Source organism: Phalaenopsis equestris, unplaced genomic scaffold (genome assembly GCF_001263595.1).
Source record: "Phalaenopsis equestris unplaced genomic scaffold, ASM126359v1 Scaffold000428, whole genome shotgun sequence".
NCBI classification, from domain to species: Eukaryota; Viridiplantae; Streptophyta; class Magnoliopsida; order Asparagales; family Orchidaceae; genus Phalaenopsis; species Phalaenopsis equestris.
Window position 1 is genome coordinate 2,586,489 of NW_018164869.1, and position 12,650 is coordinate 2,599,138.

General features: G+C 42.4%; 1 protein-coding gene across 1 annotated transcript in view; it reads left to right on the plus strand.

The window, feature by feature from the left end:
* The window catches only part of LOC110027580 (non-lysosomal glucosylceramidase-like), a 69,750-nt gene that overhangs the window by 43,134 nt on the left and 13,966 nt on the right, over window positions 1–12,650 (plus strand). Inside the window, 2 exon segments of the mRNA XM_020729069.1 lie at window positions 7,317–7,498; window positions 7,578–7,645. Coding sequence (XP_020584728.1) covers window positions 7,317–7,498; window positions 7,578–7,645 — 250 coding nt within the window.

Sequence of the window (12,650 nt, forward strand, 5' to 3'; positions counted from 1 at the left end):
CAGGTTTTCGTCCGATACGACGTAAACCCTCAATTCTTCTAGGCAATTTGAGTGACCCTGTCACGCAAATATAAGTCCTGATTAAATAAAATTGGCAGGATGAAACACTTTAATAATTTCTTCTCAAAATTGGAGCCAAATCATAGGATAGACTGGGAACCTACTGAGGTTCGCCTCAGGATCTGTGACTTCCCCTAGTTTCTCTTCATTTGGATTCTCTAACAATGTTCCAGATTTGAGCTTTTCCCCCTTGACACCTCTTTGTCTGATTTCATTGTAAAGTCCTATCCTTTTGACCTCTTCCTTTTGACCTCCATTATTCCCTGATTTTTATCGAGAGTTTTCTTAGGTGACTTCGGTCATTTAAGATGTAATTAACTATAGGGGCTTGCCCTTATAGGGAGCTTTTCCGGACCCAGCTTAAAATAAACCCTATTTAATTATTTGTATTAAATAGGGGAACTCGTCGGCAAATAAAACGGTTTCGCAGTCCCAAACGGATGTCATATGTTTTCCTAGTTTATTTGATCGAGCCTCATCCTCAAATCTTGTGTTTATCCCTCGGGGTAGATATAGGATTTGAGGTAGAGTGCTCTTTTATTTAAACTGTGAAAAAGATGAGGTCAGTTTGATTTCATATTTTTCTAAAATTATATATATATACGTAAATTAAAAAGTCCTTCCGAAGCGGGCGACGGAATTTCGATTCCGGCGACCGACAGCTTCTTACGGGCGACCCCCCAAACAATCTTTTTCTTTCTCTTTTTTGTGCCGACACGAGTACATGGCCTGGTCCATCCTTCTGCTAAATCGAGAGCCTTCTCCTGCTAAACCCAGTAGTCCGTTTTATCAGTTTAGGCCTCCCCTAAGTCCCTCGTGCCAATGACAGCGACTGCAGCGACAATGACTACCACGGCGACAACGACGGTGGGAAGTAGGGAGTAAGGGATACACACCTCCTTGAAACGAGTTACAGCCGAAGCATCATCTCGGCTTCAGGTAGGAGACACCGGTGGAAATCTTGACGAAAAACTCAAAAAACTGAAAACCTAAGACAAAAGAAACACATATATAAGCCCTTGATAACTGGGATTAAGTCCTATGGAAAATCATCTTGCCTTCGGGTAGGAGACACGGTGAAAGGGTCGATTGACACTCTCGAGTCTGAACTAGTTTGGCCTTGACGAGAGAACACACTAGATTTTTTTTGCGGCTCCTTGTTCGCTCCCTTCCTCGTCTATCTCCCAGGGTTGGGAGAGCTTCAACTTCATTCGTTGAAGCTTCTGTATCTTCGTAGTAAGGAGTCAATTCTGCCACGTTGAAGGTAGTAAAAATATAGTAATCCCAAGGCAAGTCAATCCTGTAGGTGTTTTTATTTTGGTTCGATCTCATTCATCGAAGCTTCCGGGTCTTTATAGTATGGAGTCAAGTCTGACACGTTGAATGGAACATAAATATTGTAATCTTCTGGCAAGCCGATCTTGTAGACCTTATCATTTAGCTTCTTGAGGATTCTAAAAGGTCCGTCTGCTCTGCTCTTGAGTTTCTTGAATGATCTCGTTGGAACTCTCTTTAGTCTGATCCACACTAAATCTCCCTTCTTAAAAGTCACCATCTCCCTAGGTTTATATTTTTGCGTTTGTTGTGATTTTGTCTATAATCTGTTTTCCGACCTTCTTGTTTCGCCTCTAAATCTCCTGTACCCTTGCTTCGACATTTGTACTAACCTTCGACGTAGGAAGGGCTGATATTGGCTCTAGTGGAGTGAGCAGATTGTGCCCATACACGATCTGAAAGGGGATGCATCCCATAGTCTGACTTACATACCTATTGTAGTCATATTTGGCTTGGGCTAGAATCAAATTTTATTGCTTAATGTTCTTTTCTATAAAACACCTTAGAAGGTTCCCTGGACTCTTCTTCACTACATCTGTTTAACCTTTTGTCTACAAATGAGTTGTTTTAAATTGAATTTGTACTAAGCTCCCCCATAATGTTCTCTGGAAGTGACTTAGGAGCTTGAAGTCCCTATTCGATGTGTTGGTGTTAGGGATTCCATACGGCCAAAATCTCCCCGAAGCACAAATCAACGACATGAGATGTGTCAAGCGCCTTATGACATGGCACAAAATGAACCATCTTTAAGAATCGGTCAACCAATACCATCATTAAATCTTTCTTCCGTTGTGTCCTCGGAAGTCCCACCTTGAAATTCATGCTGACATCTATCCACGTGTCCTCTAGTACCAATAATTGCATGAATAGTCCCATGTTTTGCCCTCTGGTTTTGGCTTGGTGGCAAGTTTTGCATTGTCAAAAGTATTGCTCCACATTCCTTGTCAGTTGGGTCAGAAAAAGTGTTCCTTCACTAGTGCGAGGGTCTTGTCTCCGCCAAAATGACCTGCTAGTCCCCCTGTTGTGACTCTTCGGGACAATGGCTTCGCTTAACATACTTGACATGGGAGTGTCGTGTGTAGGAACACGGGAGCATCACATGTAGAAACGCAGGTGCGCCACATGTAGGAACACGTCCATGATCCTGCATACAAAAGCCGGATGCGAAAAGCCTTTCGCGACTAGATGGGCGTCGTTTTCATGCCTGGATAGAACTGGTCCGAATTTTGTCATAATTGAGGAGTCTGCCGTTCCACTTGGGCCACTCCTTATCATCTTATCACTATATATTTGTATTCCTAATGTTTTAGGATTATTTTTTCATTTGTTTTGTTTAGGACAACCATTCTTTTTGAGGGATGTATTCAATTGTTTGTATGGTGCTCCGGCTGTATCCCTCACTTGAGATGGTGTTTATCTTTCTTACTCCCTTCGAAATTCTCCGCACACAGCTCTGTGACACCTTTTCTTGCTATAACTGCCTAGAGTAGTTGTCGACCCTACTCTTTTGCAATTTTTTCATTCCAGCCTACATTTTCTGCGATTCTAGCTCTTTCGTTTGTTGTCATCACTGTTCCAACCACTATAAATCCTCTCCCATTTCCTTCCTACCAGTTGTTGTCTCAGTCATCTTGGCCACATCTCTGCCACTTAATCGTTGTCCTAGCCCTCCTGCATCGTCTCCTGCCTCATATCCGTCGTTCTAGCCTCCGTGAACCCAAATTCCACCTTATTGTCACCCAAGGCAGCAATGACCTGTTGTTTCGCTGTCATATCTTCTCAATTGCTCTGCGCTCTCACCTTATCGCCACCTTCTAAACCCCTGACGATCACCACTACCATCCTTAGATCCCACCCTAGTTTGGTTACTTGTGTTGTGTATGTTTCTATTTCAAATATTCAAGTATCGTGTTGTTGTGTTTTCTCATTCAAGTGTGTTGATTGTAATAAATTATTTTTTTCGGTAATAATATTTGTTTTTCCTATTGTAGTTTGGGCTAACTCTGGTATCATAACTTCTGGGCACACACAACTTTTTTTTGTGGAACAAATAACTGTCATCTCTATGGTATGGTTCTGTGGGTTTGTCCTGACATTGTTTCCAAATTTCTTTGAAATCCTCATCTGCACCATATTACTCCTTCACTATCTTAAATCCCACAACTTTTGATTGTAGGGAGGTAATTAGTGAATGACAACAGCTAAAAACGTCCGCTACTTGATTCTGACTTTTATGCTTAAGCACTGGAATGACACCACAAACTCAACCCAGGACGATTGTTCGCCCTCAAGTACGGGATAAGGAACCAATATTTGATGGTGGTATTGTTGATAGCTCAACTATCGATGCACATCCTTCATGAACCATACTTCTTGGGCACAATCAACACGGGAACATCGCACTGGCCAGTACTCGCTCTCCAATCCCCTAGTAATGAGATCCCGTTGTTGCCTCTATAACTCTTCATACTCCGCTGACCTCAATCTGTATGTAGGCCTGTTTGACAACACTAATCCTAGAATAAGATTTATAACATGTTGGATATCCCTAAGCAGAATAGCAGAATAGATCCTCTGATAGGTTGTCGGTCATCACCTCCTGAAACTCGAGTAACAGCCATTGGATCATGTCTGGTGGATTTGTCTCCTCCTCAGCCTCCTCTAAGACGACCTAAAGTCGGTGCCATTTGGACTTTTCAAACTGACTGCAGAAAGTGGCTCATGAGACCTCAGGCTTATCCCCAATAGGTGTAATTACTCCTCTAGAATCCTTAATGGGTAAGAGAACAATACGTCTCCCCTCCATTAGCACGTAAGTACTCTTAAATCCATCGTGTTATGTCTTGCGATCAAATTGTCATGGCCTCTCCAACTCAATTTTACAGGCATCCATGGGCAAAACATCACTCTACACTTGGTTTTGTAGTTGATCCTTAATGGCAAACTCGAACTGTTGATTCACTCGTATCTCGTTTTGTTTTTCAACCATGTCAGATTATATGATTGGGAGTGTTTCTGTGTAGCCAGATCTAACTTCTTCACGATGAAAGCAGAGACCACATTCTTACGGCTTCTTCCGTCAATATTGAAGTTGCAAAATTTCCCTCTCACTGTACACCTGGTGTGAAGATACCTTGCCTCAACCACGAGTGATCCCTCTATGGTTCCGTTCATAGAATTCTTTGGACAACTAGCATTTACCCTTCATCTCTTCGGAGATGGTATTTCTCACCCTGATCCTTAGCTACTTCATCACTCACTTCTTCCTTGACGCCTTGCTTAGTGAATGACTCCACTCAGCTCGTCGGGTAACAGGAGGCAGTGTGCTAATATCTATAGAATTTGAATCATTTATGGGTTGGGATTGTACTGGGTGTGTTGTTGTTCTCTGCTTTTTTCCCACTTTGATCTGTTTTGTTATTTCCTTGCCCAATTTTTCCTACTTTAGGTGTGCTGATGTTGGTACCTATAGTTGTAGGGGGTTGTCTGAACGAAAGCAAATACCTCTGTTGTTTCTGTTGTCTTTTCACTTTCAACGCCAAAGTCCGCACATTCCTTAGTGTCTAAAAGTTTGAACCACATTATTGATGACGAGCCTCAGAGCTCCCAAATCCCACATCCCTTAGTGTCTAATTGGTTTGCCATTGAACCACATTATTGACGAAGAGCCTCAGAGCTCCCAAATACCTTGCTATGGAGTGCTCGTCTATCTCTTTCATTTCACATTTCAATTTGAGCTGCATCAATCTTGTCATATATTCCACCATTGATAACTCCTATTGCAGGTGGTGGAGTTTTATGAAAATATTTTGACGGGAGTGTAGGGGAGATATTGTCGCTGCATTGCCTTTTTAATCTTCTTCCAAGAAGAGATTTTATCCCGTCCTTCTCTTTGTCTCTCCCTCTTTAGGTCTTCCCATCACAAAGAGGTATTTTTCGTTAGTTTGATGGCAGTCAGCTTCACTCTTCTATCATCTGACACGTCCTTCTATTCAAAAATCCGCTTAACAGTCTGCATTCATTTGAGAAAATCATCTGGATTCATCCTTCTGTCGAAGTCCGGTTGGTCTACCTTAACTCCCAGATCTCTGTGCCCTCCAGTAGGCACTTCCTTTCTCGGCTTCCTATGCTATTGAATTCAGAAATGCCCGAGTCGATTCTTCTTTTCATTGTAGTCATCCCTACAAAAGTGGTTCAGATCTTCTTCTGGCTTTCCTCCACGGATCTCACTATTACAGTTAATGACGACCTCTTCTATGATCTGTTCCTCAATGGCCTCGAGCTGTAGCATCACTTGGTAGAGTATTCGTTGATGTTGGCCATGGTAAAGTCCTGGTCATGTTCTTACAATTGTCTTCTTGACGGCATTGTTAGGATTTAGGGGTGGATAGGTGGGAGGAGGTGTGTGGAGTGCGGAAGACGAAGATGCTGCGGCTTAAGAAGTAGTTGCTAAAACGGGTACAGGAAGGAGGGCGGCAGCAGGTGGCAGGAGGCTGAAAAGGGAGGCAGCAAATATGAAAGTGACGAGATGGGGCGGCAACAGGTTTAGGGGCTTGGGAAAGGGGCGGGAGCAGGTTGAGGGGGTGGCTGGACTGGTTGGCAGCGAGCTGGAGCGAGGGGAATGGCTGGCAAAGGGGTGGCAGCAAGCAGGCGAGGTGGCGGAACTGGTCGTCAGCGAACTGGAGGTGTTATGGAAGGCTGGCAGTGAGGGGAATGGCTGGAAAAGGGAGAGGTGGCTTGACTGGTCAGCAGCGAACTGGAGGAAGTTTGGATGCTTTGGAAAACAAATATTATTATTCAAAAATAAATAAAATTACAATTAAAGACACTTGAAACTAGGAAATAACAAAAAGTCAACCCAACTCAGCTATGGCTGGGGCGCAAAGATGAAGATGCTGGGGCTTAAGAAATGGTTGCTAAATAGGGTTGGAGGTGGCGGGAAGGAGGGCGGCAGCAGGTGGCAGGAGGCCGAAAAGGGCGGCAGCAAATATGAAAGTGACGAGACAGGCGGCAGCAGGTTTAGGGGTTTGGGAAAGGGGCGGGAGTAGGTTGAGGGGGTGGCTGGACTTGTCGGCAGCGAACTGGAGGTGCTTTGGAAGGCTGGCAGCAAGGGGAACGGCTGGAAAAGGGGTGGCAGCAGGCAGACGGGGTAGCTAGACTGGTCGGCAGCGAACTGGAGGAAGTTTGGATGATTGGTGTCGAGATGGAATGGCTGGGAGTGCTGGCTGGCTGCTGGGTAACAGCCGGGAGGCTGTTTCCGAAAGATGGCAGTGACTACAGCGAGGGAGGCAGCGGGGGAAGTGGTGGTGGGAAGCAAGGAGCGAGGGATACACATCACCTCTGGATGAGTTACAGCTAGAGAATCTTCTTGTCTTTGGATATAATAGCACTAGGAGGGAACATGGAGACGCCGGCGGCAATCTTGACAAAAACTCAAAAAACTGAAAACTTAAGACAAAGGAAACACATGTATAAGCCTAAGCTAACTCGGATTGGATCCCCTTATGCAATGGAGGCACTAATCCACAGTGAAAGGGCCGATCGGCCCTCCCGAGTCTGGACCGGTTCAGTCCAAATGAGAGAACATGTTTGACTTTCCTGTGGCTTCCTATTCGCCTGCGCCCGCGTCAACTACAGCTCAAATTGAATGCCAAAACTGATAAAATTATTGAAACCTTAGAAACCTAAAACCTTATGATGGAACTGAAACCGAAAATGAAATCAATCTTCAAGAACTTGTTTTATATTATTCTTTTTCCAAAATTGTCATTATTAAGTTTATTTTAGTAATTTAATGGCTCATAATTTTGCAGTGCATTGAGCGAAATATAGTTTATTGCCAACTATCATGTTTTATTCTTTGAGTTTTTAGTTTTTTATGATTTACTTATAAATAACTTGTTATATATTTCTCTTCCCAGCATGGGACCTTCGATCACATTGGTTCCACGGAAAATCCAATTTATTCTGAACCAGAATCATCCATTGGGGCAGCTGTAGCAGCTTCGTTGACTGTTCCTCCACAAGCTGTCCGCACAGTCACGTTTGCTTTGGCATGGGCATGCCCAGAAATAAATTTTCCAAGTGGAAAAGTTTATCATCGGTAAGTAAATTTTCCTCAACGCCAACACTATAGTTAGAACTAAGCATTGTGCTAGCATGACATTATGCTTTTTAAACAGACGCTACACCAAATTTTATGGAACTGATGGAGATGCAGCAGCTTGTCTAGTGCATGATGCGATTATGGGTAATTTGGCAACTTCACATCCATAATGCAAGCTTCTTGTGTTAATTTATATAGAATTAAAATTTTCTGATTTTAGTTTCGTATTAGTGTTCTAAATTTGATTATTGAAGCTTGTTATTTATTATTTTGAAAATGAATGAAATTCCATAAGCATGAAATAGTCGAGGATATAGGGCATAGAGACTTGTAAATGTTATCCAAACATGAATTGTTCGTAAGTTCTGCATGGTTTTAGTAGTTAAGGGGCCGTTTGGCTATGTTTGGCTAGTACATCATCTATAACTAATGCACCACAACTTAATAGAAGTTGTGATGGAAAATAAGCGAGGGCTAACTAAATTAAAATTTAGGTTTTCTATGTCACATGTGGATATTTTGAATGTGAAGGCTAAAGAACTAGTGGTGACAATGGAGAAAAGATGGATGTCCCATATTTGCAATCATATAATGGAAAGGGGAAGTATTTAATGCTGAGGTAAGGTTTAAGCTTTTTTTTCTTGGGAATGTCAAAAATATGAGGATTCTATTAGTAATGGGTAAAGTCTTGAAAGATAAAAATTATTGAGATTAAAAGAGTTTGAGAGAGAACAATCACATTTAAGCCAATTATTGGTGAGTTCATTATAATTTTGAGTAGTGCATACGTTTAATGTGTATTCAAATATTTAATGGATCAAATTGGGACGAGATGAATGAGTTAGTACCTTGGGGGAAGGCAAATAATTATTATCAATGATTGACAAAAGGATGAGCTATTAAGGGATAAAATGGTTTCGTAATAGGCTATATCTAGTTTTATAGTAACATATGATATTGCATCAGATAACTCATGGACTAAAGAATAATAAAATAACCTAAGTGTATACAAAAAATGTGTCTGCACGAATCTCGAGGCAATCAGGCAGGCTAAGAAAAGAATGACATGGCAAAGTTAGACCCACTGGAAAGCGACCAGCAGAGCCTGAAAAGCCGTCCATTATTCATCCAGATCGACTGAACGATACAAGCCCAAAAAATATTCTCTGCTCATGGGTACAAGTCTTCTCATTCGACAAGAATTCCCCCGGCATGAATCGAGAACTAACGACCGACTCAATTCATCCAGCCGACCAACATCAGTTGGACGGACTCACTCCCCCACTATCTCCAAGAGTCCTCCCAGTCGTCGATACCTGACCGACTGATGGTGCCCGTCCAGAAGGTACCTCTCGGCTCATCATCCAAGCCAAAGAATGACAAGACCTTAGTCCCACATGGGTTTATTTACTAGAATAACTTGTATAATCTCCATAAAGCGAGATTATAAATGTAATTTTTTTTTATTGCTCACCCTCTTCTATAAATAGAGGGGTCTTTCCATGTAATAGGACTTTTTCTTATCTCCTTTCTCTCATGTATCTTCTTACAGGAAGGGACTTTAGGCTCCTCACAATCTCTGTGTATCAAAAACATTCAACTATATAAAAAGGGCCACAAGAACCCAAGTATACCCTATTTTGTTCCGGAGAGGCAAGTCGTTGTGCGCTCATCTATTCTCTTCTCATTCTTTCTTTCCTTTTTCTTTGGTTCAAACACTCTAATCTCTTCTGTGTGCTTACTGGACAAATTTGGATTCAACATCCTGAAAGGTGTGATATGTATGGAGCATATCTCTAACAAGAAGAAGAACAACTCCAAACAGGAAAAACCCACCACAAAGACACTCCTAACACGAAGTAAATCGAGGAGTACGCACAGTTGGTCCAGGAACCAAAAAATCATATACAAACAATAAGTCTAGGAACCGAAAAATCATGTTTTTATCATCTTTCTTGTAGCTTTGGCTCGAAGGCGAGAATCAGATAGAAATGTACAACTGACTCTTCACGGTCAAGAAATCCCCCTTGCGGAAAACCAACCAGTGGCACCTCGACAACTCTCGATTGACACCGGTCGACTAGCGCCAACCAGGCATAGGCCCTCGGTGCAAAATACTTTCGGCCCTAACTTCTTGAGAGCTGATCAAATGAACTTGAGCTGAGGCGCAACCCCCATCGTGTGATGCTAACAAGGGAATCAGATCCAATATCTCAGTCGACATCCTGGTTGACAATGAAATGGCGTTATCCTTTCAAATATTTTGTACTTTCTCTACTATAAAAATTACATTAACCTTTTCTAACAAGTTCATAAATCAAATCGAGGCTTGGGGAACTCAAAGAGCTCATGTGCTATGACAGATGACCAATATTTTGGGAACTTGAATTTGAGTAGCAAGACCGACAGTGATGACGAAGAATTTCGGCCGACAAAATGCATAAAAAACGACCCACAACGCTCCCGCATCGTAAACCTTGGTCTCTAAACTCGAATTGAATAAAATAAGTTTCCTGAAGGGTATTACGTTAATTACCTCAGTAGTAAATCTGGTTGTTATCTTCGCAAAAGCTGCTACAATATTCACTTAATAAGCCTAACATAAGGGGTAATCCGTCCAAGGAGTAAATCATATCAAGAAAACGAGACCTAGATAGTGTAATACGTGATCTAGGCATCAATAGCAAAAACTGACAGCGATACAATCTGTTCGATCGATATAAATTACAAAGAATCCAACAACGACACAAGACACTCGATTGGAATGAGGTTGAAGCTTGGCTGGCAGTGCAAACTAACATTCGACCGACAAGTCGCATAAGACCGACAATGTCAAGCATCAAAAACCCATATCTCTAAACTTGACATGGATAAACTCTGGAGGTGTTTTCCTACCCAGTAGTAACAAGCCCCGCGAAGGGGACGACACAAATCACCATAGTAGCGAATCTCAACGGTTACCCCACAAATGCAACAATAAGGTTCGCTTAAGACCTGACGATTGATGCGGCTCGACAAGGCGACGATTCGAGAAACGAAACAGATGGTATAAGTATTGCGTCGAACGATTAATACAAATTAAAGTCAACAGACAAAACATCTCAAAGTCGATCGTTTTTGCCATGCACACTATCGCCAATAATCGAGCGATTAAGTAAAGTGCGGTAAAGGTAAAGCAACAGGTATAGCAAAAATTTTCTATTATCATAAATTTTCTACAACATTTTACTACATAACTGTACAGTTCAGTCGGTTACAACCAAACAAAATAATTTTTTTCCCTAAAAGTATAGGGAAAAAAAGAAAAAGAGAAATAGAAGCCTAAGGAGCATTTGATCCACCAATGTTGTTGCCTTCTTCTCAGGCCGCTCCCCAAAATTTATCACCATCTTTCTCAGGGTCGGAAAGAAGGGTGGTGAATAGCCTCATGTCAGCCCTCTAGGTGTCAACTAGGCCTTCCTTGTCGAAGCAATCGTCAGCCAAAGCGATGCCCGCCTGAGGTTGTTGGGAAAGCCCCTTGACGGAATAGTCATGCGAGGATTACATGAACTCTCAGCCCTATTTATAGATAACGGAAGGAAGTCAAACCATTGCAGGGGCAACAACGTTATTTGCCACCCAAAACCTCTGAAAGGGAGTCAAATTTAACACACATTTAGAGATAGAAAATTTAAATTTTTATTTCATAAATAAAAATATTTACATCTACCGTTCGGCGACTATTCAAGAAAATATTTTACGAAGTCGTTGGCTATTGCTTCAGCTGAGACAAGCTCGCATTGAAGCAGCCACTTGTACAAAAGCTCACCTCCCTAATCTAAACTTATCTATTCCATCTATTTCAGCCTGTGCTCGAGCAGCCGAAGACGCCTCCTTGACGGTCAGTAGCTCCGCCCAAAGAACTGCAACTTATTTGTAGAGGGCGACGACTTCTCGAGGACAGATGGAGGCCATCTCCTCCAATTTTTCCAGTCTATCCACTCGCTCTGCCAGTGGGCGCATCTCTTAGGCCTGAGGAAGTTCAACGACTTTTTTTTGCTGGAAGATTCTGACTTTCCGTCCACCTCCGCTTGGGAGAGACTCAGACAACTGTTTGTAGCCTCAGCTTAGCATGAAGCATCCTTGGCATACCCTCGGTTCGCCTTGGCGACCAGATTAACACCAACTTCCCCCAAAGGTGAATTGACAGACACCACTCCAGTGATTGGGTCGTCTGCATCAAAAAATAATACGAAGCAAGATTTAGAAAAAGAAAACTCACCCAGCCAACACACTCTATACCCATGATTTGATCCCACTCTGAAGTGGTGAAAGAGAACCCTTCCTCGCCAGTCTTCTGCCTTGCTTTTGGAGGAGAAAGGCTGATAACACCCTGCGCATCTGCCAGTACCAAGGCATCCACAACCTCTCCTAGCAACTACTTTTGATGCCCCTGGCGGCGCCAAATCACCAACAGCTTCTTGTTCTACTACCTTGGATGATAGCTCAAGAGTCTTGGCGAGAACTGATGAACCGACTGATCGCTTCTTCGGACGACCACTCTCCTCCATCAAGGACGCTTCAACTGGATGGCCTTTCTCCTTGGATTTAGGGAGTACTAGCAAAATATTGGGTTTGGAAAAGTTGCAATATTTTGAGCAGACTAAGATGAATTAGAAACACTTGACCATAGAGTTTCATGTGGGAGATAAGATGGTGATGCTTCGCGGTGACCTGAGTTTGTGTAAGACCTTGGTGTCAGCAGGTTTATTGAAGGCATCGACTATATTGGAGTTGCCACTACCTAAGACCTGGTAGGGGATGAGAAGATTTCTAGAACTTACAGGGTAGTATTGGAAGTTCGTGAAGAGTTGTAATTTGATTGTGTAGCTATTAACGGAGAAATTGAAGAAGGATAAATTTCAGTTGAGGAAAGTTATGAACTAGGCTTTTGAGAAGTTAAAAAATGCCATGACAAGTGTACCTGTGTTAGTATTACTGGATTTCAACCAACCTTTCATTATAGAGACATATACTTCTGGCTATGGTTTGGCGCGGTCATGCAGTGTCAATGACTCATCACTTATTTCAATGAAATACTGATGACGAGAGACATACTCAAGTCAGTTTATGAGTGGAAGCCACATAACCTGATCCAACAACAGTTTCT